Source organism: Augochlora pura, chromosome 11 (assembly GCF_028453695.1).
Source record: "Augochlora pura isolate Apur16 chromosome 11, APUR_v2.2.1, whole genome shotgun sequence".
Lineage (NCBI taxonomy): Eukaryota > Metazoa > Arthropoda > Insecta > Hymenoptera > Halictidae > Augochlora > Augochlora pura.
This window is the reverse complement of record NC_135782.1, coordinates 3,599,639-3,627,391: the sequence shown is the minus strand read 5'-3', so window position 1 is coordinate 3,627,391 and position 27,753 is coordinate 3,599,639. Positions and strand designations below refer to the sequence as shown.

The window sequence follows — 27,753 nt, the reverse complement described above, 5'->3', positions numbered from 1 at the left end:
GGGATGGCAGGGAGGTGCGGAGGGGTGGCAAGGGAGGACGTTAGACCGTGTCGTTGGCCAAGAAGAAATGCAAAAGTAATCATCACCCTCGTTTCTTGGTCCGTGCGGGGATCGACCGGGGTCTGGCCGGTCACGAGGGGTTCAAATTAAGGGAGATCACGCGACCCCCCTCCTCTTCCTACTCCTACGGCATCGCCACGATATTACGCGCCTTCGGGGCCGTATTATCGAATTAAACCGGGTACGGTGCTGTAAACCTTCTCTGTCCACCCTCCTCGACTAGCTTGTAGTTTCCTTTCCCCTTCCTCTCTCTCTCTCTCTCTCTCTCTCTCGCTTTCTCTCCGTTCGACACGGAAAGATTGCGGAGATCGCGTGACGCGAATAAGAATCGACGTTAATTGTAATACGAGACGCGTCCCGAGTCTATTGGCGTTTTCTTCCCGGCGGCGATTCGTTTTGATTTATGAAACCCGACCGGCTCGATTGATAAGAAACTCGGCTATTTCGACGCGAACACTTCTCTCTCTCTCTCTCCCAGAACGACTGTGCTTCGCTAACGCGAATAATTATCCCCTAAATCGGAGTTTCTTTTTTCGTCATATCTAACCTTGACTCCTTGTTAAAATTAACGAAAGGGTTAATCAAATCCTCTCGGCCAGCTATACAACCCTTTCCTCAATACTTCCAGAAGACATTCCCTTATATCAACTCTTTCCCATCCAACTCTGACTCGTTATTAAAATTAACGAAAGGGTTAACCAATTACACAACCCTTTACAAAGGGTTCTCAACCAACTACATAACCCTTTCCTCAATACTTCCAGAAGACATTCCCTTATATCAACTCTTTCCCATCCAACTCTGACTCGTTATTAAAATGAACGAAAAGGTTAACCAATTACATAACCCTTTACAAAGGGTTCTCAACCAAGTACATAACCCTTTCCTCAAGATTCCCAAAACATTGTCAGCCATTCGAAAGCTCGCTTCTGAACATCTGCACCATAAATCGTACCCGTCGCGGCGTCGTCAAAGGGTTTAAAAGAAGCGAACGCCGCTCGAGGGAGCCCCGACTTCGCGTACCTCAACAGGCTGTTCCCGAGGCAGAGGTGCCTCGCGCCGAGGCAGCGGAAGCGGACGCGCGCACACGCGATCCTCGACTTCTTTTCTGGCGTTTAGTTGCCCGCCCGCGGGGGTGGGGGGGAGAGACGTGTTATTGAATTAAAGCCCCGTCGCGACTCGTTGAAACTTATCCTTCCACCCGGCGAATCGCAGGGTAGATCGTTGGGACAAATCACGGGATCGAGGAGGAGGAGGAGGAGGAGGGAAGGGTTAGGCGGGGATCGAGCACTTACTGTCACGTAACGGTGTAAATCGGCGGGGTGGGAGAGGGTGAAAAGGGGGGGATGGTATCGCGGCGATCGCGGCCGGCCGGCCGCGTGTGTAATGGCGAACGATTAATGCGATATTTATCCGCGGTCACGTGACTCTGCCCCCTCTCTCTCTCTCTTCGCTTGCTTTCTCTCTAAAGTACCTGGTTGTACAGGTGTGCCTGTATCGATCCGCAGTTGTCCTTGCACCGGCACCCGGCGCACTCGTGCGTTTAAGAAATTCAGGAGCCATTATCGACTGGTTAGAACGTCCCCTTCTCTCTCTCTCTCTCTCTTTCTCGGTCTCTCTCTCTCGCTCCCTTTCTCCTTCTGTGTACACACAGTATGCCAGCGAAGGGATTAACGAAACGGCTGAGCCGGAGAGCCGCGCCCGTAGACGGGGAACCATTGACATGGAAGTGGCAATTCATTTCTGTTTCGAGCACGTTAGCCCTGCCGCTGCAATAACGCCGGCACTTCGCAGCCTACCAGCGCCGCCGCTTCAGCCCTTATTACCAGACCGCCGCGGATCTTTATGCAAATTTCTAGCTTTCGTCTCGCGTCTTTCGACTGCGAATCTCGCGCGTTTGCGGTGGAAATAAATCAGTGAAATATTGTCGAATAATTGGTCGAATGGTCGATTGAATAATGATTAAAATAATCGGTGGAATAATAGTTAAAATCATTCGTGGAACAATCGGCCGAATAAATGGTGGAATAATCGGCCAAATAATCGGTCGAATAATCGGTAAAATAATCAGCCAAATAATCAGCCAAATAACAAGCCAAATAATCGGCCAAATAATCAACCAAATAATCAGCAAAATAATCAGCCAAATAATCAGCAAAATAACCAGCCGAAACATCAGTCGAACATAAAATTGTAAGGTTATGTCGGGTTAATAAGAAAAGGAATTCGGCGGAACAATATTTTAATACGACATCCGATATCGTCGAATATGTACTCTGCTGATAAATTTGCAACAACAAACCGGATCGCCGTGGCGAGCTTATTCCCGATTATAATAACGCGCGGACGATTAAATGAATCACTTAAATCAATGAATCAAAAGACACAAAGAGAGCCGAGCGGAATCGCGTCCGTTTAACGTGCAACAATTGAGCAAGTGCTTTAATTAAATTACAATTAATTCGCGGCTTAAGTAGCCGTGAAACGCTTCGACCTGATGGGAAAAGCGATATTATCTTTGTATATCGGTGTACAATTAACTGGACTCTTATCACTGTTATACAGTTTTCAAAGCTCTGTATTTCTTTTCATGTATGGAAGTGAATTAATAACGTTTATTATCGTAAAATGAATAAACATTTATTTTTGATTAAAATGTATCCTGAAATCTTAAGTTTTAAACGTTTTAAATATATCCGTTGTACGACATCCGCGATGAATTTAGGATGTCTCGAATGTCCTGAGAATGTCGTAGAAACGTCCTAGAAACGTCTTACGTTACAAATGAAGACATCCTTTAGACGTCTCTTGCACAGTCTTCCACTGTCCCTTATAGAGATTGTTTAGAAACAATTTTATGCCACAAATCACGACATCTTCATGCAAATCTCTCCGAATCGTTAACTTTCCGATCGAACCGTCGACGTTTTATTGAATACGATCGAACCGTCCCGATAGCCGCGGGCCACGGTTTTGCGTCCATCAACCGTCTCCCCGCCGCGCGTATACTTTCTCGCTGTTATTAAGAGCAAAGAGATGCGGCCGGGGGGGATAAGAAGTGGTACTTCGAAAGTGCGGAGACCGGTTATTACATCATTACGAATGATATACGGGCGGGCGAGGGTAGAGAGCCGGCCCGTTATTAATCACGCGGCTCGCAGATAAATTCCGATGCAATCGGAACGTGTGCGCGCCGCGTATGCGGCCACGCCGTGACGATAACCGGCTGAAAATACGTGGCTGCGTTTTCGTTAATTTATTTTCTCGCCGTTAAGAGCGTTGCGGGGCAACGGGGAGGCCCCGGCCGTTAACCGACGTACCCTAACGGCGCGACCAACCAATTTCGAACGTTTCTTCGCGAATGGAAACGACGACCGGCCACACAACCCTTGGGAGACTAAATTTTCGATACCGCCTACGCCTATGCCGACCGTTCTCGTGTCAACGTCAGAAATAACAGCGCCGGGGTCTCCGGATTTTAGTAATTTTTCCTATAATAAATAATTATATTTACAGAGGTGGCTTCCAGGAATATTTATCTAAATTTATTGTTCAATAGTCTCAATATTTAATAAGAAAAGTTGCGATTAAGTAACTAAAAGCTTTGTAATAATTAATATAGTAGCTTGAATATCTGGCATTTAAAATAACAATAAATGCCGCGAATTAGAAAAATAGCAGCGTCTAAAAGAGTTACCTGCTGTAAAATCATTTCAGCATAAATATTCGTATTTAAATAAATATATTTGAAACAAGCGCTCCACCCTTGAATAAAGTATCGAGCGCCGCTAGTGTCGCGACGTATCAATACTTTCTTGGATCCGCCAGGGCGAGGGTTCGGATCCGCTTCCGAATACTCGGATAACATTCTCCGATAAGCGCCTTCCGCGCCGCGGATCATCCGTTGTGTGCTCATCCATTGTAAGCGACGCAATAATTACTCGTTCCAACTCGATCGGAATCCTTCCATTATTGAATGCCGAACGATTCTTTTCTACGGGGGGTGGGGGTGGGACACTCGAATCGAGCGGAACAATAGAGTTTTAAAATGCAAGTTCAGTCCTCCCGTGCGCCGCCCTTTTTCCTCGTCCCCCCCTCCTCCCCCACCTCCGCCTCCCCCTCGCTCTCTACGTTGTAATTACTTCGCTCGATAAATGTTTTCAAAGGTGCCGGTGCTCTTTCCGCCGAATCCATCCCTCCGAACAGCCCCTCCACCTCCTCCTCCTCCTCCTCCTCCCGATCCGCCCACGACCGTCGCGCTTCATTCTTCTCCTTTTATTTTTCAAACTACCGTATTGTGTAACCCAAACACTCGACTCGCTCACGGCACTTGTCTTCGTTATTTTCACGTTCTTTTTACTGAAAACAAATGCTAGGCTAATGCACAATTCGATTGACGGTATAGTTGATTTTATTTGGTATTTTTTGTTGGGAATCTAGTTTGATTTTATATGGAATTTTTATTAGTGATACAGTTGATTGAATATGGAATTTTATTGGCAGTAGGATTTATTTGATATGGAATTTTTGTTAGGAATACAGTTAGTTGAATATGAAATTTTATTGAAGATGCAATTTAATATAGAGTTTTATTAGTATGGAATATTATTAGCAGTGGAATTTATTTAATATGAGATTTTATTAGCGACACAATTAATTGAATATACAATTTCATTGGAGATGCATTTTAATATAGAATTTTATTAGCTATACAATTAATTTAATATAGAATTTTATTAGCAATACAATTAATTTAATATAGAATTTTATTAACAGCACAATTAATTATACAATTCAATGAACACTGTGCCTATTTTAATACACAATTTATAGAGTAAAGAATTTATTAAAATATTCATTTCGACAAAAATATCCTAACAGAACTGCAAAATGATTTTACTAAATATTCGATATTTATTTCTTCCAATATTATTTCGTGCTCGATATATTATAATTTCTACAAATTCTCGCAAACATTTTAACAAATACCATAACGAATGTATTAAAACGAATCTGTCCACCTAGCAATTATTTTATCATTAAAAAGAAAAAAAATTGAATTCCACCGGTTAAGATATTTTTCTAAATAACACGCAAACGTTTCAGCGATCCGTCGCGCGATATTTCTCGCGTTTCGCCACCGCGGCGGATAGAATATTTAATAATCGCGTTGTTTAATTTTCATTCCCGAAGTCCGCGAGGCAACGCGGCCGTTTTCTCTCCCCGCGAATTCGACCGTCGCCGGGTTGAATTACATCGCCGTTGTACATAATTAATTTTGCCGGTCTTAACGAGCCGGAATAAAACCGCGGCCGGCGACTGCCGCGCGCGTTTATACGGAAACAAGGAGCATCCCGGCCGTGGAATCGCGAAGATCGAAGGTGAACGTGAATTAAACAAAATTTCGCGTTCAAAACCCACCCCCCGTCGACGATTTCAAAGCGGAGCGGAGCGCGTTATTAAACGGAATGAAATTATTTCGCTGCGCGCTACTCTCGTATCCGATGTAAACGCGCGAAAATCTGTTGTGTATAAATGACACGAATATATATATGTATACGTGTAAATATATATATATACATACACGGCAGCGTAATAAGTTCTCTAATTGAAGATAAATGACTAAACGGGAATTACAAACGACCGCGTCGCCATTTACATATTCCCTGTTTAAACAGCGATCACAATAATCAGCGAAATAATTTCGTGCACGGACAACAACGCGCGGGGCCACTTTGCATAATTTCTGTCGTAAAGTACAAGCAAAAATTCCGTCGCTGTGCAACGAGCCGGGTGGAAACGCTATTTCAAATAGCAAGCGGTCTATTTTGCCGTGAATTATGCGCGTGGCTTTGGAAAATGAAATACCTTAGAAAATCGTTCCAAAATCGAGTCCTGAAAACGGTATTTTATTATCAAGAATCCTCAAAATAGTGACTGTTAAAAGACTTAATATTTTATTTATTAGAAGGAGATTTTAAGGTGGTATTTAAAATAGCATTTTACAGGAAAAATAGAATAGAATGCTTGCAAAATAGAAATAAAAAAAATGGAATAAGAAATAGAATTTTATTTGCATATGAGCACTTTGCAATAATATATTTATTTACTAGAAAAAGTTTCCAAAAGAGAGGTTTTACAATAGTAGTGTATTTTAAGGATATTTGAAATAATGAGAATTTTATTTCCCTTAGTTTGCTATTATTAAAATAGTATTAACAAAAACCACCCCTACGCGATTATACTAAATACTACACCCTGTAGTATCATCTGTGATAAAATCACGAAAAATCAAAGTTAAAAAATAAATATAATTATACGAGAATAATCGTGACAATTTAATGAAGCGAACCCTCTGATTATTATAACAAAGTAAGAAAATAACGCAGTGTTCCAGAAGCTCGTGCCCACTTTCTTACGTTAGCCGCGGCATTGAGTGGCTTTTTAACGACACGTCGAGCACGAGCGTGCTTTCATAAATTATACATTCGGCTCGCCCAGCCACCCCCCCCGACGTTCGTATAATTTTCCGTCATTAAATGCTCGCGCGCATAAACTTTATCGCTTTTGAATACGTATCCCTCTCTCGCGGCCGGATGTTTTACTGCCTTCCGGCGCGCCGCCGAGAACCCGCGCTGTTTGTTTTCTCGTAAGAGAGCCGGCCGAGGATTGTTGCTGCGAAAATTGGGCTTGGACGGCGCCGCGAAATTGCAACCGGAAATGGATCGAACGTATTCCACCCTAATTACACGCCGCGTTCGGTAAATTATTATGCCAGCTCTTCGAACCTTCGCGAGTCTCAAAGTACATGCCACTAATTTTCAATCTCGTGCCAGCATCGCCGAAGCGAAAGACTCGAGAGGGTGGGGCGCGAGAACCGTTCGAATCAAAGGTAAAAGGGAGTCGCGTCTCCCCGGTGATTCGGTCGCCTCCGACAGCGGAATGGAACTCCGTGCATAGTTGAACTTCTCTCACCGGTTATCTTTTCTGAAAATCTTTCCATCTTCCTTTTTTTCGGATTCCCCTTTCCCACTCAGCGCCGAAGGAACACACGGCTGCGCCGGCAACGAATTCCCAGGGCGGCGGACGCTAAGCGTGCGCGCGGATGAAAAATACACCCCGTTTTCACACGTCTCTGACCCAGGCTGGAAGAATCACTGCCGCCAAAACGACCGTCGCATTATTTCCACGGGAGGCCCCGCATATTTTCGCCCCCAAGATGGCGGATCGTTATCTTAGCTTTTCAACCCCCTAAGCGGCCGACCGTGCTTTCGGTGGTTATTTCACGGTCGGTCACTTCGTTTAGTATAGAAACTATAGCTTGTTTCATTCTATAGTGATTGTAATTTTTATATTTAATTTATTAATTTATATATTTTTATTATTTATATATTTTTTTATTATTTATATATTTCTATACAATTTATTATATAGAAATTTATATATAAGTTATTATTTATTTATATATTTTTATATATTTTTATTATGTATATATTTTTATTATACATTTTTATTATTTCGTTAAGGGTTCGATTTTGATGGAAATTCGGAAGTGATTTCATACTTTCGACTAGCAGAATTTCCTTTAAAATTTCTATATTTCTTGTCTCGCTTTTGTCACGATGATTTTTCAACCCCCGCGCGCGCGCGTCGAATATTCCGCCGAGTTTCCGGCGTTTTTACGCAACCCTTCCGGCGCGCGATCGCCGAAAAAAAAGATCGGCGAGATCCAGTCGATCGCGGCACAGTGTTACCATTTGGAAGTTTGATCGACACGTTTTTCCAATTTTCCGCGGCAGGCGCAGCCTCGCTGCGGTGACCGTAATTGGGTCGAGAGAGTTCTCTCTCTCTCTCTCTCTCTCTCTCTCGCCTGCGAGGGTTCAACGGCTACAAAGCGATTGTTAATGCGCGCCTAACACGATTATTGTTTCTGATACAGTCCGCCGGAACGTTTGTCATTACGGTGAATTATGAAACGCGGCCGCCGCCCCCTTCGCGCGGGAATTCTTGGAATCCCCGGGTTTTGCACGCGAATGCCCGCGTCGAATTAAATTTACATTACAGTGCATCGTAATCCGTGGCCGCTGTTACGACCGCCTCTCCGCGGAGGCAGGAGAGATCGCTGCCGTGAGCGCGATTAGTATCGCTCCGCGGCTGGGTTTACCGTTTCCGTTTGTTCCGAACGATTTCTCTGTGCAACAAATTCTGCGCTGCCGCTAATTTCTAGTTAATCCTTTCCTACTATCAATCACCGAAGCTGCTCACTTGTTTCCTTTATTTTTACACTGAATTTGAACATATTGTTATTCTGTTGCTTATATGTAAAGTTGAAGAAGGAATTGATAACTTATTTCATTTATTTTTGCAATGAGTTAAAATATATTATTGTGCTGCATTTAGCAATTAACACGTATTATTTGCTTTTTCTCAATCTTGAATTTTTATATTATTATAAGCTTTATATATTATATTGAATTACTGTAATATATTGAATTGCTATATTATATTGATTTGCTGTATTATATTTTATTACTCTATTATATTATATTACTGTTTGAAAATTAATTGCGACCAGCACGAAGCCTTAAGCATAGACTTAAAACAACCAAATGATTAAATTAACGATAGTGCATTAACAATATTATTAAAAAGGGATTAACAATATTGCAAAGTCACTTGAACGACTAAAGACATATTCGCATATAAATGGTCATTCGAAAGGGTTAATAAGAACCTCGCCCGTTCAGTAATAAACATTGCCAGTTCAAAGCCTGTACAAATATTCCGTGAACAAGGAGGCCTCGTTCACCTAACCTCGCAAACCAACCGGCATAACGAGAGCAACAACGACATTCCACTCCCGCCTCTCTGTTAATACGCGCGCGCGCGCGTTTATCTTGCAATTACGCGCATTTGCGCGCGCGGGGGATACACGCGTGTGCAACGGTGCGTGTTTTACCCAACGTTAACGAAGAGAGCATGTGGCGGCGGTCGCCGGAGGGATGACGGGGTGTGGGTGCGGGGAAGCCGCCCCCTTTCCGTCATTGTCGTCTTGAATTCGAGTAAATTCGTCTTACGATGCGCGCGGGCTAATTAGAAGTCAGTGCTACCAGGGATTCCTGGACGTGTTGCTTAATTACGTGCGGGGAAGATATACCGGTTTTGCGCCGGAAATTCTGGGAATTCATCGTTCCGGGGGAGAAAGGGATACACCCCGCTGTTTTCGGATACCGCCGCGCGCTTTTGCGGCTGATGTTCCCTCTTTGGCGGGATTCGAGCATTTATGAGAAACGTATAGTTATCCGTTTTTGAAGCAGATGCTTCTCTGATCTGTTCTCTAGATTTATTTGTGGTTGTATTTTTTAGATTTATTTATTTGTTGGTTTTTCTTTTCTAGATTTATTTATTCTATGTGCTATATTCTCTGTATCCTATATTCTCTATTCTATATTTTCTGTATTCTATATTTTCTGTATTCTATATTCTCTGTATTCTATATTCTCTGTATTCTATAGTCTCTGTATTCTATATTCTCTATATTCTATATTCTATATTCTACATTCACTACTTATTTATTCTACATTTCATTTCAATACTCAGAGTATTATATACTCTGCAGTACCATACTCCTAAATACATCAAATTAAACTTTCCTTTTATTAAACATTTTTACAAATACATTTTATCCATTAACAAATCACGTTCACTGAATTTCGAGTCAAATCTGCAATTTTCCACTACGTCTGCGTCCTTCGATAAATTACATTCACTCTCGATCCCACTATCTATCAATAAATAAATTAATTCAATACACATTAAAATCCCTATTCAACAATTTCCTACGTATTAGAGTAAATTCCCCTATCTCGAACAGCAGGTGAAACAATGAAAGATTGCGTTGAACCCCCGGCGATACAACGAACAAAATAACATGTAAAATGCGAGCAACAACGTAACGGGAGATTAAACAAACGAATTGCCTATTAGCACGTGAAGCTCGTTCAATTCCCTCCTCCGTATTCGTGACCGTAGCCGACGTGGTAAGACTTTCGTGTTCCCGCACCCCCCACCCCACCCCCACCCCCGGCCGGATTAGATTTCACGCGCGCGGAAAATCCCTGATTTTCGTAATGCCGCCCGGTGTACGACGGCGTCGCGGCGCTCGTCGCTACCCTTTTCCACGATCGAATTAGGCTTTTGAATAATTCCGAACGAGCGACGTTTTCGGAAATTTCGCCGTAGAAATTCCGACGGCGAAGCCGCCGCCGCCGCCCCCCCCCCCTTCACCCCCAGCACCCGTATGAAAATTTAGCGGATATTTTCGGCGCGTCGGCGGTCGACGGAATTTCGTTAAAATTCGGATGTTTCTTCGCGGGGTGAAACGACGACGGTGTCGAGAGATAGAGGGGGTGGGGGGTAGTGACGTTGAATTTTGTAAATTCTACGGATTCTTGTCGCGCGGCCACGTCACTTCGCGAAGAACTGCCCGGGCGATTAAATCCCCCCACGGATATTTCGCCCGATGCCCGGAAAAGTATGACAACGGAAAACCCGGGGGTCCGCTATCCGACGAATTTTCGAGATTGTTCGCTGACGGATTAACCGGATAATGACGTGGAAAAATGAACGGGGCGCCGAAATAGTTGACGCAACACCTTTTCGCTGCGAGTCCGCGTGATCCGGCGTGGTTCAGCTTGTGTTACTATAGAAAGTTGAGAACAATTGGCGGAATGGTGTCCGGGTATATTGGCGTTGCTTGCTGTTATATATGAGTATTAAGTATGCTATATATTTTAATGTAATGTGTATAGTATACGTATTGAAATAGTGAAATAATATATTTAGCATAAAATAATATATGTATATATTTTGAAATAGGGAACGATTTTTGGGAAAATTAATTTCGTAGCCTTGCTCGAACAATTCCATGTATATTTTAATGCAATGTGTATAGTATATGTATTGAAACAGTGAAATAATATATATAGATATATATTTTGAAGTAGTGAATGATTTTTGGGAAAATTAATCTCATAGCCTCGCTCAAACGCTATTTTAGTAGAAAAATAATTATTACTTGGTCGCATTAATTACTTTAGATATTAATAAACTGTACACTTGATGCATTTATAACCAAAGATTCCTATACCAAATGGAAAACATTGAAAGCATTAAAACGATTTAAAAATATAATTCTATTAACGTCGAATCATATAAATCACTAAAAAATGAAATAAATATCTAGTACAATGTCAAGGTTTTCTAACAGTCATAGATAGGAGTTAGGGGGTTGGTATCGATGCTTTACGTCTCGTAACAAAAGACGGCGCGCGCGCGTTCCCGCGAATTCGACGGAATTCCGTGCCGGGGTGTAACTTTTAACGAAGTTACATTCGCCGAAAATTCGTTCGTTCGAAATTGCCCGCGGGGAATTGTCTCTTCGTGTACAGAGAGAAAGAGAGAGAGAGAGAGAGGGGGGAAGGTCGATAAGGAAACCAAAATTCTTAGAACCCTATGAATTCCGAACTCGATCCTCGGCGCTCGAAGACGGTTATCCGGTGTTCCGAGATGAAACGAAATTACAATCGGTGTATCAAAGGAGGTTTAAGACTCGCATCATCCCTTGCGCAGCAGCCAGAATTGGGTATAGGAAATTCCTACGGCGTTTTTAGCCCTTGTTCCTGCGCGCAAGGCATCCATTTTTATGTTTATTTTATACTCTTCGTAGATCGCTCATTTCCTAGCTCTGGATACTGTGAAATATTTCTATTTATACTGCAAAATCCCTGCGATAAGTTGAATTAAATTATGAGAAATTTCTCTGTGATAAACAATCGAAAATTTAATGGCATTTTTGGTTTTGTATATGAAATTAAATATGAAATTATTTCTCTATGATAATGCCAATGCTATCTAACAACAATTGTTACCGTTAATTCATTAAACATAAAACAACCCCCATTTCCTCTAACAGAACCCTATAAAATATTTACATAACAAAATATATTTACCTTTCCCCGATAAATAATTGCAAACGAGCGTGAAAAGTGTAAAATGTATAATGGAAAAAAAAGCTGGATCAAAGTGTACAACGTGCAATGGAAGAAAAACTGGATCAAACTGTAAAAACGTACAATGGAAAAATGGCGGAAACGAGGTTCAACAATTTTTAATTCTCGCGAATATATATATTGTAGAACCGCCGTAGACTTTTATTCCGCGCCGTCGCCCCAACCCCCCCTTAAAAACTGAAAATTTACACGGGGAATATTAAATATTAAAGCTTCAAACTCGTTCGTGCATTTCGGTTAGCCACGCGGGGAGGGGGGAGGGGATTAGATGAGAGTAGAGAGATCTCTCCTTCATGCATTTTAAATCCGTTCATAGAAATTTTTAACCGGGAGAAATTTCGCAGCCACTTCGGAACCGTAAGAGATATACGAATTCAAATTCCGCGGTGAAAATTAATGGTAAAAATCGGCGCGGGATTATTCCTATAGTAACGGCTATGTTTACGTATGACTGTGAAATGAAGTGTCTTAAGAAATTGTTTTAGGCTTAATGGTATTGCTAAAAACAGTTCGAAACTTTGGCTCCTATGATTCGTATATAATGCAAACAATTTTTCATTTATAGTAGAAATAAATCGACTTTGAATAATAAATATCATGTATTAATTTAAAATAAAGCATAAAAAGCATAAAAAGAGAAGAAGAAACTTATAATGGAACACCCTGTGAATTAATAGAAAAATCTGCGATTTTCAACCCCTAACGCAGGGGGTGGCAATATCAATTTCCACCCAGAATGTTTAACTATTTCTATTAATTAATCAATTTCGCGATCGTCTATTGATTCCGCATGGAAGAAGGAAAGAAGTTATGGGACACCCTAATAATTAATCGGCGGTTAAAATCCAGCGGCGGAGCCAGATTCCGGAAGCGATACGGCACAGAGCTCGGCTCGGGCTATCTCGGCCATGTTCGCCGTTCGGAGAACCGCGCTTGGCCACGGGACGTCCACGGGCCACCGTGCCGTGGCACTCTGCCCCCCTCTGATGTCGTGTCTGAATCAGATACCGGGTGTAATTGGGCTTTATCGGGCCTCGGACGCGCGCGTTTCTCTCCCGCTGTGTTCTTCGCCGCTTCGAGTCCGCCTCGAATCCGCCTCGAATCCTCCGAGAGTCCGAGGCCGGGTCTCGAGCCTCTACGATCATTCGAACGACGCCGAGGACGCCTCGAGTTTAACCCTTGTTCAACCCTTTCGACCTCTTACGCAATCCGTGGCCACCGTGTCCCGGGTCCGCGGGGTCGGCGTTACGTTAATTAGCATAGATAATGGAGCTCCCTCCGTGTGCACGCGTGCATCCCACGCCCCGCGGCACGCTTTCCCGCGGAGAACAAAAGCGATCGAGGAGAGGCTAGATAAGTGGAAACAGTCTCTCTCTATGTGTGTTGGATTTTCTCTGTGTGTACGATTTTCTCTGTGTGGATGTTTGTGTCTGTGGGTGTGTGTGTGCTGGCTCGACGTTTGGATAAATAGGTCGGCGCTGTTGGATGCTACACGCCGTTGCGGATCGATCACTCGCCGAAGAAATTGTTGCGCGTTTCTGTTCCGGAAATTCGGTTATCTTCGGCGCCGCGCTTGGTTATCTTCACCGGTTTGAAGAATCGATGACTGGTCGATTTGCGTTGCTTTTGGAACGGTTTGCGGGTGGAATGGAGGGTTTTTTGGGGGTGGTTGGGGCAATTTGGAGTCGATGTAATTTTCATGGAATTTTTCATTTACTGGAACTGAATTTATTATTATTATTATTCGTTTTCATATTTTGAAAATATTTACTGTAAAATTTGAAAGCCATTGGTAGGATAAATTACTGCTGATATACTATATTATATATTGCAGATATTATATTATACTATAATATATATCGCAGATATTATATTATACTATATTACATTTACACAGAAAAGATTGAATTATTACTACGTAAAAATTTTTTAATTTTTCTACTAACACCATCTTTGCTTGAAAAGTTTGAGCAACCAAGTCATTATTTATTAATAATCACGGCGTTAATTTTTTAATAATCGTCGAACCTTGTACAGTCGCGATACGAGCGAGAAAATGTACGGCCCGATTTTTAAAAAATATCATGATACCCTTCGGCATTGTGCGAACGAAAATATTATTTTATTGCTGCGTGCGAGGGATCGTTTTATACCGTACAGCTTTTGCATAAACGTTTGTTTCCTAGCTCGAACCCGGTTCCCGAGATATTTCGATTAACATGCCACCGGCAAGCGATGTAAAATAGGAACCGCGCCAGGAATATGTAGGATTTCGTGACATGTTAATTTATACGACTTAAAGGTAATTATACACTAGTCTACCAATTAATTTCGGTCGGGGCACCCGAATCTGCGCGAAGTAATTTCGACATTGCGAATATAATATAATTCGCTGTGTATGATACTTGTATTACAAGTATACCAATCTGTGTGATCTAAAATTTGAAAAACCAGTTTAGAATTAAAAATTTCATGATCGTAGCATCAATTTAGCAGGGTATATTATTTATCTAAAATCTCTTCTATTTTCATATTTTTCATATCGATAATTTGCATAATTTTCATATCAATATTTTATTTAGGATCTCATATTTTTTATTATAAATACAGCGAGGACACTGTTGTATAATATTCATATAAATCGATTTATAATTTCAGAATTCCATAGATAACATACAAATTTGTAAATTCAATATAAATATACATAAATGAATAAATTAAATATTAATATAAATTGCATATATGCATAAACACGTCAACCTAGTAAATTAAGAAATATTTAACGAGACAAGAATACAAAAGCAATATAAGCAATATTAACAATATTCCCGTGATTCTAAAAAAACTATAAATATCAATTAAAAATATCCTTGCACAAATACTAAAATAATCACTCACTATACTTTCGCAAGACAACTTTCCAAGTTCCATAAAACGGCTGCGTCCACGGAAAAGAACGCGTTCGCCTTTAACCCGTTCGCCACACGAAACGTAGAAACTCCGCCGTTATTGACATTAACCGTTATAAACTGTAACCGTCGGATGATCAGAGGAGGGGAAGGGAGGAAAAGCCCGCGTTAAACTCATTACAATATCGCCGAGCATGAACCGGAAAATGGTCGTTTGGAAACGTTCGATTACGCGCGCGGTATTAAAGTCATTACCGCTCGCGCGCCGCATGGTTACGTTCAATTATATCTGGCGCATTAACTGGAATACGATTACAAATAATTCATATTACAGAAACGAGTGGTAATTAATTTTCACGCGCGAGACGCTTTGAAATATTTCGCCGCGTGTAAATCCACTGTGTTTTTCGTGCCGATATGGAAAAGGGGTTGCCGCGGCGTAGAGAAAGGGAAGAGGACGAGGAGGACGAGCCAGGCGGACGCAATATTCCGGCGATTATCATCGATTACGCGCCACCGGAAAATTCGAATCCGTATTCGCGCGCGCGCGCGGGTGCGCAACGAAGGCGTGGCAGCGGTTCCCCCTATGTCAAAAGTTTTTGCCGAACCATAATTACGATTCGCCCGGTATTACGGCTACGGCGGCGTGTCGGCCTCGGAGAGAGCTCGCCCTGTTTTTCCAGTCGCAGATAAGTGGAATGAGGACGCGGGCGGTCGGTCAGCCAAGTAGATAAGCGACCCAGGGGGCAGTTCGGAATCGATTGCATATCTAAACTGAACCGGGGTGCTGGCCTTTTGTTGCTCCGCTCGGGAACGAGGCCGCCGCCGCCGTTGTTGAAAAGAGAATAATTGCGAGGAGCCGGTCTTATTAGCCGGCCGGCGTTTACGCGGGGACGTGTATTTTTGTCGGGGCGCCGCCGGGGATGCTGGACCTAATGGCTACCTTCTTTCGATGTTAGAGGACCGGGGAAAAAATAACTGCGCTTTTTCTTTCCTTCTTTGTTACGCGACGCAAGAGGTTCCGGATAATATCGCAGCTTCGAAGCGACGCTTCTGCCCTCGGAATGATTAATAAACATCGGATGGGAAATTAAAGCTGACCCAGGTGTGCCTAGGACCTCGCCATTCACCCTCGAATCCTGGGATGATTTTTTTTTACGGAAATTTGTACGAGAAAATTTTGTGAAAATTGCGAGGATTAGTTCTGCGAAATTTTACAGAATCGAAGCAAAGAATCGAGTAAAAATTATTGTTATGTAACAGTTTATAGAAACTAGTAAATTAAAAATTTTTATATCATTATTTATATATTGTTACATAATTTAAATATGTAATTGAGTGCCATCCTTTCCGCGGTGTTCGAGCCCAAAGGGTTAATTTCTCATGAAAACGAGATTTCAAAGCTTCAGCGTATTGGAATGTTTATTAATTAAATGCCGATAAGTTAGTAAGAATTTGGCGAAAATTACCTAACGGAGTTTAAAACTGTAAATTGATCTGGGTTTAAAAACCATAAATTGATCTAGGTTTTAAAACCATAAATTGATCTAGGTTTTAAAGCTGTAAATCGATCTAGGTTTTAAAGCTGTAAATTGATCGAGGTATAATTGATTTAGGTTAAGGGATTTCTCGTGTTCCCGTTGCTTTTAACAATTGATAAGAGAGAGAGAGAGAGAGAGAGAGAGAGAGAGAGAGGAGATATCCCGATATTAATTGAGAAAATAATATACTTTATATTGGAAACAATAAGAAGACAGGCGATCAAATATCTTCTTCGACGATACTTTTCCCGATAACGAGCAGTTTTCTAACAAGACGCGGGTGGATCCGGGAGGAGCTTCATTCTTTTTATGAGATAACGAACATAATCGGATAACGCATTAAAAAAGTTTCTTTCGATTAACTTATTTGATCGCCGCTGCAGCGATATTATTAAACTGATTACGTAGCAGCGAAATAAATCGTAGGAAACTTTAATTATGTAGCAGGATAAATAATTGGAGATTTGAATCGTGGAGGAGAATAAATAATAATAATAGGAAAATAAATAGCAAAGTAGTTTAATTATGCGGTAGAATAATGGTAAATGGATTTAATAATGCGGTAGAACAAGTAGTAAAATGTTTCGATCATGCAGCAGAATAAATAGTAAAAAAAATTTAATTATGCAATAAAATAAATATTAAAATATTTCTACCATGCAGTATAATAGATAACAAAATATATTGACGAATAAAGTAAATAATAAAACGTTTTAATTATTCGAAAGAACGAATAATAAAACGTTCTAGTTACTCGGTAAAACAAATAATAAAAAGCTACGACAAATAAAAAAAGAATAGCGAAATGTTTCAACGAAATGAATATCTAATAAACCATGTTACCTTTACCAAAGAACAAACATTAATAAACCTCAATTCCACGGTGGAGTAAATACTAAAATAATATAGTTACACCTTAAAATAAATAAAATAAAGATACGCATATGAAAAATATTTAAAATCAGATAGAAAGAAAGTCCAAACCCGACATTATCACCTACGAATTTATTCAACTGGAACAACAACGCACGCCACGCGAATTACTTACCAATTTCGAGATCTTGTCATCGCCCCGTCGATGGAAAACGCTCGCGTGCGCCGGCCGAATGAATTTCGAGAGAGAACAATTACAATTCGGCCACCCCACACGGACGTCGGCCGCGCAATTTCGAGTTACGTGTTATGGGAATGAAATTGTTGTTAATAATGAGCGGCCGTGTACACGACGTCGCAAGCCGGCGCGCACGGTGTGTTCGTTATTCGAACACAGTTGACACGGGGTGGGACCCTGTCCCCGCCCGTTTAACCCTTCCCCGCTCGACACGAATTTCCGCTGGAAATCTGAAATCATTTTTCCGACTTACGGCGTCGCGAATTTTACGCGACGGAGCGCAGTTTTATTATGCAACTTTCGTTTCGCGATTTATATTATTTTTATGCCTGGAATAATTTTACAAATGTATATGGAAAGGTTCGATGAAAAACGGAATTTTTCCAAGTCCGATGAGAATCGAGCGATAGGCAAACAGCTTGAACGAGCTCGCGAAGTGACACCTGCGCTAACGCCGGGGCCAGGATAAACGATACCGGCCACGCAATCGCAAATAATTACTTCGCGCAATAATGCGCTCTTTTATACGGCGATAGTCGCCGCGGACAGGTCGTTTCGTACACCGACACCGGGTAATGGGTTCGTTAATCCAGCGAAATATTGTTAACTAATTCGGATGATTTAAATACCGATTTGTCGCGCGCCGGTGCGCTGCTCTCTACCCTCCCCTCCCCCTCACGGTTTTATTAATCGCGTTCTCGACAGACCGGGGTGTGGGGGTGGGGAGGGAACGACGACTTCTTTTCAACAGGGAAATCTGCTAATTCGCATTAGCCGCGCGGGGGTAAGCTGATTATTTCGAATATACAATCAAATGTGAATCGCGCGTATAACAGTCGCGCTATTAACGCTTCGACAAAGCCGATTCGAATTTTCCTGTAGTATCGCCCTGGGAAAAATCGATGTCTCCTTTGTTGCAAATTTTCGGAGAATTATTGATATTTATCAATAGATCAAAATTATCAAAGAGAGAAATCGACGTTCTCGAGACGATTAACGCCGCGAGCAAATGACGAAAAATCGCGATCTCTTTCGAGAGCAGCGTCGCTCGACAAGATCGGAGCGCCGCGTCAATTTCCGGTCACGTGGCAATCAAAAGGGAGAGGAGAGGGGGGCATCGATTGTTTTCTTGTTATTGTGCGCTGATCGTCGATCATTACACGGTGCTCGGTCGTGGTTGGTTGATGGGCGTTTGGAGAGTCCCGGACAGAAATTAATTTCTGAAATAAATGCAAAGCCCCTCTCTCTCTCTCTCTTCTCTCTCTCTCTTCTCTCTCTCTCTCTCTCTCTCTGTGCCCCGCGCGGCTCCACTTATCCGCGTATTTGCGAGCCGATATCCCGTCTACCGCGAAACAAACAGTCGCCCGGAGGTAAAGCGTGTCTCGAACGTGGACTTAAAAGCTATCGATTTATTCCGTGGCGCGTCTTCATTTACCTCGGAGCGTTTTCCATGCGGGGAACGCCCGCGCCAGGCCTCCACGTCGAAATATTTAACGGGCCCGGAGGAGACCGCCGCCGTTGAATTCGCTGCGCGCGAAAGGCGCGGGAAAAGCGAGCGACCCACAGCCGCCAGCGTTTCACCGTAGATCTATCCTTGTTGTTACGTCGCGTTACGGTTTTAACAATACACCTGTAAACTGACGAAAACGCTGGTAATACGTGAACATTTAATAACAATAATTGAGTGGAGAATTTGACGAGGAAAGGAATTAGGATTTTAACGCTAAAGCTACCATGGTCGATATGACTGGTTTCTAGATTTATAATATTAAATTAAGTATTAATATTAATATTAAATTGGTAGGTTTTTAATATTGTAAAACTTAAGTATTAATATTAAATAAGTTTTACAATATTTAAAAACTTGCCACGGTCGAAATGACCGGTTTCTAGTGTTCACCGTATTTTTCGGTGACTCTGCAATCGCCGATTTAATTAGCAATCGTTCATAAATATCCCGCCGAGATCCCGCGGACGATTAACCTCTCGCATCAGAGCGAACCGTTTCGGTGTTTCAAGCTCGAATTCTTCGACCGCCTCGACGGCGGAAGCGTGGCGGAATGAAACAGAGGGCGTGCAATAACGTTTTATAAACCGAGGAAATCGTAAACAGCGCGGAAACATATTCTCCTAGAAAGTGGCGGCGTTGGAAGGAAAGGGGTGGGGGCGAGGGAGTCGTGAGAGAAAGGGTGTTTTAATATATTTTTGATTCTTACGATGGCACCGTTCCGATTATTAAACTACCCGGGGGAGGGGACCTCGAATCGCGGCAACAAAAATGTCCCCGCGCGTCGTATAAACCCCTTCACCCCTTCCCCCACCCCCAACACCCCGGTATAGACCGTTCCGTGTAAAGGAATATATGTGGCTATTTCCTACGGTGTAACTAGGGTGATAAGGTCCTTTGATTGTACAATGTATAGGTGTTTCCAATAACACCCGCTACGAATGTGTATTTTTATTATCGAGATAAAGTTCGGAGAGCAAATATGTGATGCCCCGGCCGCCTCTGTATAAACTCGCTTTCTTATCTGCCACGGGCTGGCTCCATTACGGGGGAACTCTTCTCGCCCTTACTACTACTGTATTATAGAAATTTCGTTCGATAAATTCGGCGCGAGGAAACGTTGCTCGCACTTGGTCGTAGCAATTCGTACGAATTTTTCTGTGGGTGAAGTGCGAGGGTAGTTTTTTTATGCAGCAAAAGGGGCGGTTCTTTAATGGATTGTAGTAAAATGTAGGAGAGTGTACATTGATTATGTTTAGATTAAATATGGTAGAGTATACGTTGATTTATTTTATTGTAATTGAATATAGTGGAATATAGGTTGATTTATTTTATTGTAATTAAATATAGTGGAATATAGGTTGATTTATTTTATTATGATTAAATATAGTGAAACATAGGTTGATTTATTTTATTATAATTAAATATAGTGCAGTATACGTTGATTAATTATAATGTGATTAAATATAGTGGACTATACGTTGATTGATCATATTATAATTAAATATAGTGAAATATACACTGATTAATTATATTATAATAAAATACAATGAATCTATTATATATTATCAATTGTATATTATATCACATTTTACTACATTGAAGAAAAGCATTAAATTATACAATTAAAATATAATAAATACACTAAATCGCTACCGATTAATTACTCTACAATAAAACCAATAAATCATTGGTCCATATAAATGATCATCACAAAATTATCATCAAATCTAATCCCACGAAGCCTCATCACACGAGAATAATATCTTTTCGCATAAATGTCATAAATGAACCCAATGTCTTTTCATTTAACATCCGCGCTGGAGCAACGAATGTATATTTGATTCGCGTTGTTCGAACTTGTACAGGAAACGACGGCGAAGAATAATATTCCGTGTGCAGCATCGGCTCGCGATCCGTGCCCGCCACCGATTTTTCAGGTAGCCAGCGATTTCTCTCTATATGTTTATGAAAAATCGCGAGCGTCGCTGCATGGGCTACGGGTTAATGCGCGTCCATTCGAACACGGTGGGGACACGCGGCCGCCCGGATTTATGGTCACGGTAATACAGACGTTCCGAAACAATCCGGTTTTTTCATTAGTCGGCGTAAACAAATTTGCCCCGGTCCACGTGGCCGGCGGACGAAAAAAAAAAAAAAAGAGAAGAAAAATACGGTCCGCGGGACGGTCGTCCCGTTTTTCCACGGCCATTCTTCAATTAGCGCTCGCGCCGCGCATCCCGGAATAATTTCGTTCGTCCGTTAAAGCGCAAACAGATGAATTTAAAATCCACTTTTTCACCGATATTACCGCGCGGCTCTCCCCCCCTCTCTCTCTCTCCCTCTCTCATTCGAATTCCGGCGATGCGACGCGAATCTCATTCGGAACTTTAACGGCTCGAATTAACCGAGTCGTTCACGAACCGACTCCGTGATCGAATATAAACGGGAATAACGAAGCTGTCGCGTTGTTGCCGCGAATACGATATTCCAAAAATGTTCGTTCGAGTTTTTAGTTTAATTATTGTCAGGGAGAAAGAAAAAACCGGGAGCGGTGAAATCGAATTACAGAAGAAATCGTCGTAAATTGGCGAATAGTTCGCGAAAGGGTTGAAGTCGGTCAGATCGAGCTCAGCAGAGATTTAACCGGGCCGGATCGGAACAGATTCGAAACAGATCTGCCGAAAATCAGCGTTATACCTCCGCCGTCAATTAATCTCTCTATCTCCGCGACATTTTCCAGCCGCTCGTCGATCCGACGGATCCAATTTCCCTTTATTAGGCACAAGTACGTCGCACGCGAGTCGGAACATTTTTGTCGCGGAACGATCGAAAAATCCCCTCCCGTTCCCCCTGGTCGTTAACGGATCGAATCACTAATCAATTCTCAGCCTCCCTCAACGGAAACAATGGACTTTGTTCTATCCGGGCTGATCCTAACCGTGTTACAGAGAAAAAAAAGACGAAGAAGGGATTGGTGGAAGGGAAGGGGTGAGTCGATCGAGGCCGTAGAAAGAGAGGCATTAAAAGCGCAATTATCGCGAGGCTTAATTACTAGACTCTTGTAATATCAGCGGCTTTTCTTCCGTACCCCTTTCTCTCCCTTCGTTCTTTGACAAAAACTCTCTTTGTCTTCCCCCCCACCCGCGATCCTTTTTTTTTAATGCTAGCTATCCAGAGCTCGAATTTTCGAACCTGACAATTACGAGCGGCGCTCGTTCAGCGCGGTAACACTCACCTTGACATAACCTTAAATTTCGGAAAAATCCCGACTTTTCGACAGAATTTGAAACGCCGCCTTAGCGAGGCGAAGCCGAGTCGGTCCACGGCGATCCGTTCGATCCTTTCACGGAAACGGGCGCGGCCCAATCCTGGATTCAATCCGCGTGCCTTTGGCGCGTAGGTGGCCGCGTCGCGAACAATTTTCATCGTTCGAGCACGGAAACGTCCGACGGGCCAACCGAAACCCTTCCACCCCCCTCGTTAATCACGACAGTCGGGGATTCTCTCTCCTTCGATCTCGTTTATGCGCCGATCCGACGGTGTCCGCCGCCCTGTTCTACTCCGTTTCCGGGAATAATTTGTTTTCCGGCGTCTTCGGCGTTTAGGCTCGCCGATGCGAGGGAGGAAGAGATGGAAAGATGGATATATAGATAGATAGGGAGAGAGAGAGAGAGAGAGAGAGAGAGAAAGACAGTCGAAGAGATAGGAAGAGACAAAATGAGAAAGAGAGACAGTGAAATAGAGAAAGACAGTCGAAGAGAGAGAGAGAGAGAGAGAGAGAGAGAAAATGAGAGAGAGAAAGACAGTCGAATTTACTGCCGGCCCCACCGTCTCTCCGAGAGAGAGAGAGAGATTAACGACTCGGTATCGGACGCGATTGATTAATAGCCGGCCGGCGACCGGTTGACGACTCGACACCGAAATGAAAAAGATCGGTTTCCGGTCGGTGACATTTGTATCGGCTGTCGGAATTTGTATCGCCGCGCGGACGAATCATGAGCCGCGACCCAGTTACCAAAAACCGGAAAGCTGCTCCGCATTCGCATCCGGAATGAAACGCGGCGTAGGATCGTTGTTCCTCGTCGTTCGCCGGGGGACGGTTCTCGTTCCCGCGATTTCGGAATGACAGGGGCTACACCCGATAGCCGAAGCTGTTTTGTTTATGGAAAGCCAGATTTCCGGGAGGGGGGGGGGGGATTTAACCGTGCAGTCATTTTTATTGTCTCCCACTTTTTTCGGTGCCATTGTTGCCGCGTTAATCTCTACCCGGCGCTGCGTTCCCGATATTTATGGTGCTCGAATTGAATTCGAGCCGGAATTAACGGTCGCCCGACGGCTCGGTTCTTCGAATTTTTAGGGGGACGTTGAGGGAGACCGTGTAAGCTTGACTGTACTTGGCTAAAATGTCTTGTATAATAGTTTAGCATTTTTTGGAATATTTTTAGACGTTTTGCTTTCTCGTCATTTTTGCTTTTTTGAGGTTAAATTTAGCGAGATGAAAATTTTGGAAATGATTAAAATGATTAATAAAAGTTATCTGAGAAATATTGGTAGGTGGAGTTTATTTAAATTTTTAAAATAGAGTACGGATGAATTTTTAATGGTAGCAGTTTTATCGATTCAATAGTTATTAAAAGAAAAATATGCTAAGATAGAACATATAAAAAGCATCCCTCATTTTTTCAAATATATAAATCTCGATGATTTGTTATAATTTTCTGTTATTAGAAAATTAAATTATTTGATTATAGATTATTATATTATAACTTCAATTATAGCATACAGTACAAGCCTTCGTGTGCAGCTAATTATAATTCAGGTTGTCGCTAATTACCTCGCTGTTAATACGATCACGCTGAAACAAATGAATCAACTTATACTAAGAACAATAGCAATACAATAAATTCTATTAGTAATTCAATCTGACTTGTATTATTAATAATATTATAATAGTAACACAATATCCTGCGTGCTTGTTGACGAAGCCCCAAAATTAATTCCACTTATTCACTGTATTCATAAACGATTTTATTCCTTTGAAATATTATTTTTTGCAATAGTCAAAAATATTAATTATAACAATTCTATTAACAAAAAAAGTCAACTTCCTCAGGCTAACGAATTTAACCCGTAATCCACCAACCTCGTCCACGGTGCGCTTTTTAAATGCTCGGTACGTAGACAGACAAGATGGCCGCCGCCACGACGTTCTACCACTTGCACCAAGAATAATATTAGTATAGCCGTGCGAAGTGGAGTTGAGGTCCCCGGCGCGCATGGCTCGCGAGAAAAGATAAATGTGCGGACTTCTCGACCCTCGTTGTCCTCCGTTCGCCGTAGAATGGATTCTTCGGTCGAGGCAAATAGCTTATCGTCCCGCTGACAAATGTTTGTTAGAGACGCTGCACGGATAACTGGACCGCGGATATTTATGAACAATAAAAATGTTGAAAGAAATAATGGCAAAAAGAAATAATTCTGAAATAATCCAAGTCGACGAGAATGCATCAAATTCGATGCAGTGCAACGAGGTGTTAGAGACGTTCAGACCTAAAACAGACGTCTCTAAGACGTCCAGCACTTGTTCGATAAAAATTAATTTTCCGACATTAAAAATAAAAATATCGCATATAAAATAATAAAAATACTCGATTAATTTCAAAGTACTATTATACCATTTCCAATTAGATAAAATGATCAAACAAAGATGGCGTCTCCTGAAGTCAAGTGAAACGAACAGTTTACGTCAACTACGTTTTTGCCCCCCTAGGTATAGACTGACAGGGTCGTCGAGGACCCAGCTTAGGCACGGGGGCCGTAGCCGAGGGGCGAAAGTAAAGCGAGGGAAGGATATCGGGGATGATTCGGGCTTTGCCGAAGTTCGCGGCGTGCCACATTAATTACCAACAGGGCACCATTAGTCGCAGTTAGCCTCCTAAAAACTTAACAGCCCGCACGCATCATCAGCCGCACGCGTAAACGTGGATTAATGGATCGCCTCCCCCGGTTCCCTCCCGGGGCCGGTCAGCGATCGTTCGATAAGTTTTGGTCGACCAGGAGGGAAGGGTCTCTCGAATTCTTCTTCTCGAAGCGCGATTGCTTGACGTGATTCACTCGGAGGGTCCACTCCTCCATTTCCGTGTCGGATAATACCCGGGCCGGTTCTCAAACTTTGCCTAATGGGGCTCACTCTGCGAGCCAGGACTATGCGGTTCTCTTCAGCGATCCCATTATGCCCCGCTCTTGGCCACCGCCACCACCACTACCATCGCTCTACCCATCCGCCACCACCCCTCCCGTCATCTTCCCGACCGTTATCCACCGATATGTTCCAACCCGTGCCGGCCACCATACACTTCGGTAATAGCTCGCTAATTGGCAATCATTAGACGCGAACCGGTGAAACTTCAATGGGGATCGTCATTGTCTTAATCATTCGATGATGCGCTGAATGACACGTAACAGAAGCCTCAAAGCCGTCGTCCGCCTCTGTTTGTAACGCCGGTCCACCACTCGAAATTAATCCTCCGCGCGGATCGTATTTACCCTTACGCGCTCTACATTAATCCCGTTGTGGATCGCATCGATCGTGCGGCTAATCAAACGATACATTTCGCTGGGTTTGCTAGCCGTTCTCCGAGAAATATTGTGTACAGTTTCGTAGATTTTCAAGCGTTTCGTGAATCTTATTTTTATGATAATTTTATTAGAAAGAAGTGTAGCAATTATGATCATAGTATTTATAAGATGTTGAAAATTATTATTCTAGTTTACGCTTGAATTAGAATAATAATTTTTTAGACTTAAATTAGACTTAAAATTATTATTCTAATCTACAGTTAACGCTAAATTGCAACATGTGAATTAATATATGTTTCGCTACAGTATCTCCTATAACTCTATCGTTAACATTAATTAGCATTAGTTAACATTAACGTTAAAATTAATACCTGAAAAATTAGCTAAATCTCGGCTAAATCAATTAACTAAATTACCCAGTCATTAACATCGTACCAGCCACCGTAAGAAACATCGTTCTCCACAAGTCGCGCAATTAAACAAATAAATCGTCCGTTTAACCGCTGCCTGAAATTATGAACTCCGAAAAAAAAAGAATCCTCGCGTTTCCCCGCAAATGAATACTAAACGGGTAATCAGCCGCGATTGCGCTCTATTATCGCGGACCCGGCTGTCCCGTTTCCCGCGTGATTTTTCATCGGGGAAGGGGCTCGTTAAAATTTGCGAAAGCGGAAGAAAAAAAAAGGGGGGGGGGGGGGACGAGGGAAAACTGTGGCTGTCCCCGGAGCGATTAAAATAGGATGAATAACGACTGGGGGGGGAGGAGGAGGAGGGAGGAAGAGGGTGGTGGCTAACGGTATATTTACGCAGATTCGTGCCTTTGCGAGCTAATTTAAAAATGGCTCGAACGGAAAAGAGAATTCCGTTTCCCCCTCCCCCCCTGTAAAAGAGCTTTTATTCCGTCGGAATGCTTATTAACAGACTCGCGCGTATATCTCCCTCCCCCCTCCCCCATGAAAATTCCCATTTTCATAGATTATTCCGTATAACTACCGGCCCGGGGGGGGTAGATCCGTTTGAAATTTATCGCGGCGGCCAAAGGGCTTATTAACTGAACAAAAAAAAAAGAAAAAGAAAAAGAAAGAGAAAGAAGATAAAATACAAAGTGCCGTCGCGACCGTTGTTTAAGCTTTTGATTCATTACGTTTAACGGGTTCCTCGGCTTTTCGCCGGTAAATACGTGAAAGGGTTCTTAGCACGCCTGACCGAGTTTATGATCACCTCGCGTTTGAATATTTTACATCCGACGGCGCGCTAACTGTGCGTACACCTTAGCGCGCTTTTCTTTTGGCCGTGGCAATTACGACGAGAGGATTCTGGCGCTGTTCGTGCTTCATTGAAACTTTCTCCGTGTGAAACGTAATTCTGCCGGAATTGGCGACGGTGTTGCACTGTTGCTGGAAGAGCATTGTTGCTGCAAATATATTTCCCGGTTTTAATCTGTCCGTAAATCTAGCGGAAATAAGCGTGGCAGATTTAATGCGGTACGAAAGATTAATTGGTAAAATGATAAATTTATTGTGTTTGGCAGATCGGAAATTTTATTTGGCTTCTGTCTTTTCTAAAATAATGCTGTTGTTATCATAATAATATTTTTAGTATAGTAATTATGTTTTTTGGGACCTCTGTTGTGAGCTATGTGTTTCAGGACGTGATTTAGACGTGTTTAAGACGTTCTTTTATGGTTGGAAATCAAATATATTGAAGACGTCTATTTTGAGGTGTAAGACCTAAATTCAATCGAAAAGGATGGCTTTAAGGTGTCTAGAATTAATATGGACGTAGAATGAACCTTTTTCAGGTGTCCAGGCCTAAAATGGACGTCTTTAAGACATTCAAATTTAAAATAGACGTTCTTAAGACATACAGATCTAAAATAGACGTTTCCAAGACATCCAGACTTAAAATGAATATAAAATAGACAGAAATGACCTAAAATGAACATAACCTCGACATAACATTAAAACTGTCC

General features: G+C 42.3%; 1 protein-coding gene across 1 annotated transcript in view; it reads left to right on the top strand.

Annotated features, from left to right (window-relative positions):
* Positions 1-22,108: 22,108 nt before the first annotated feature.
* LOC144477148 (agrin) overlaps positions 22,109-27,753 on the top strand; it is a 78,998-nt gene continuing 73,353 nt past the window's right edge. The window contains exon 1 of the mRNA XM_078194635.1: positions 22,109-22,190. Within this exon, the coding sequence (XP_078050761.1) occupies positions 22,109-22,190 (82 nt within the window). The remainder of the gene's footprint in view (positions 22,191-27,753) is intronic.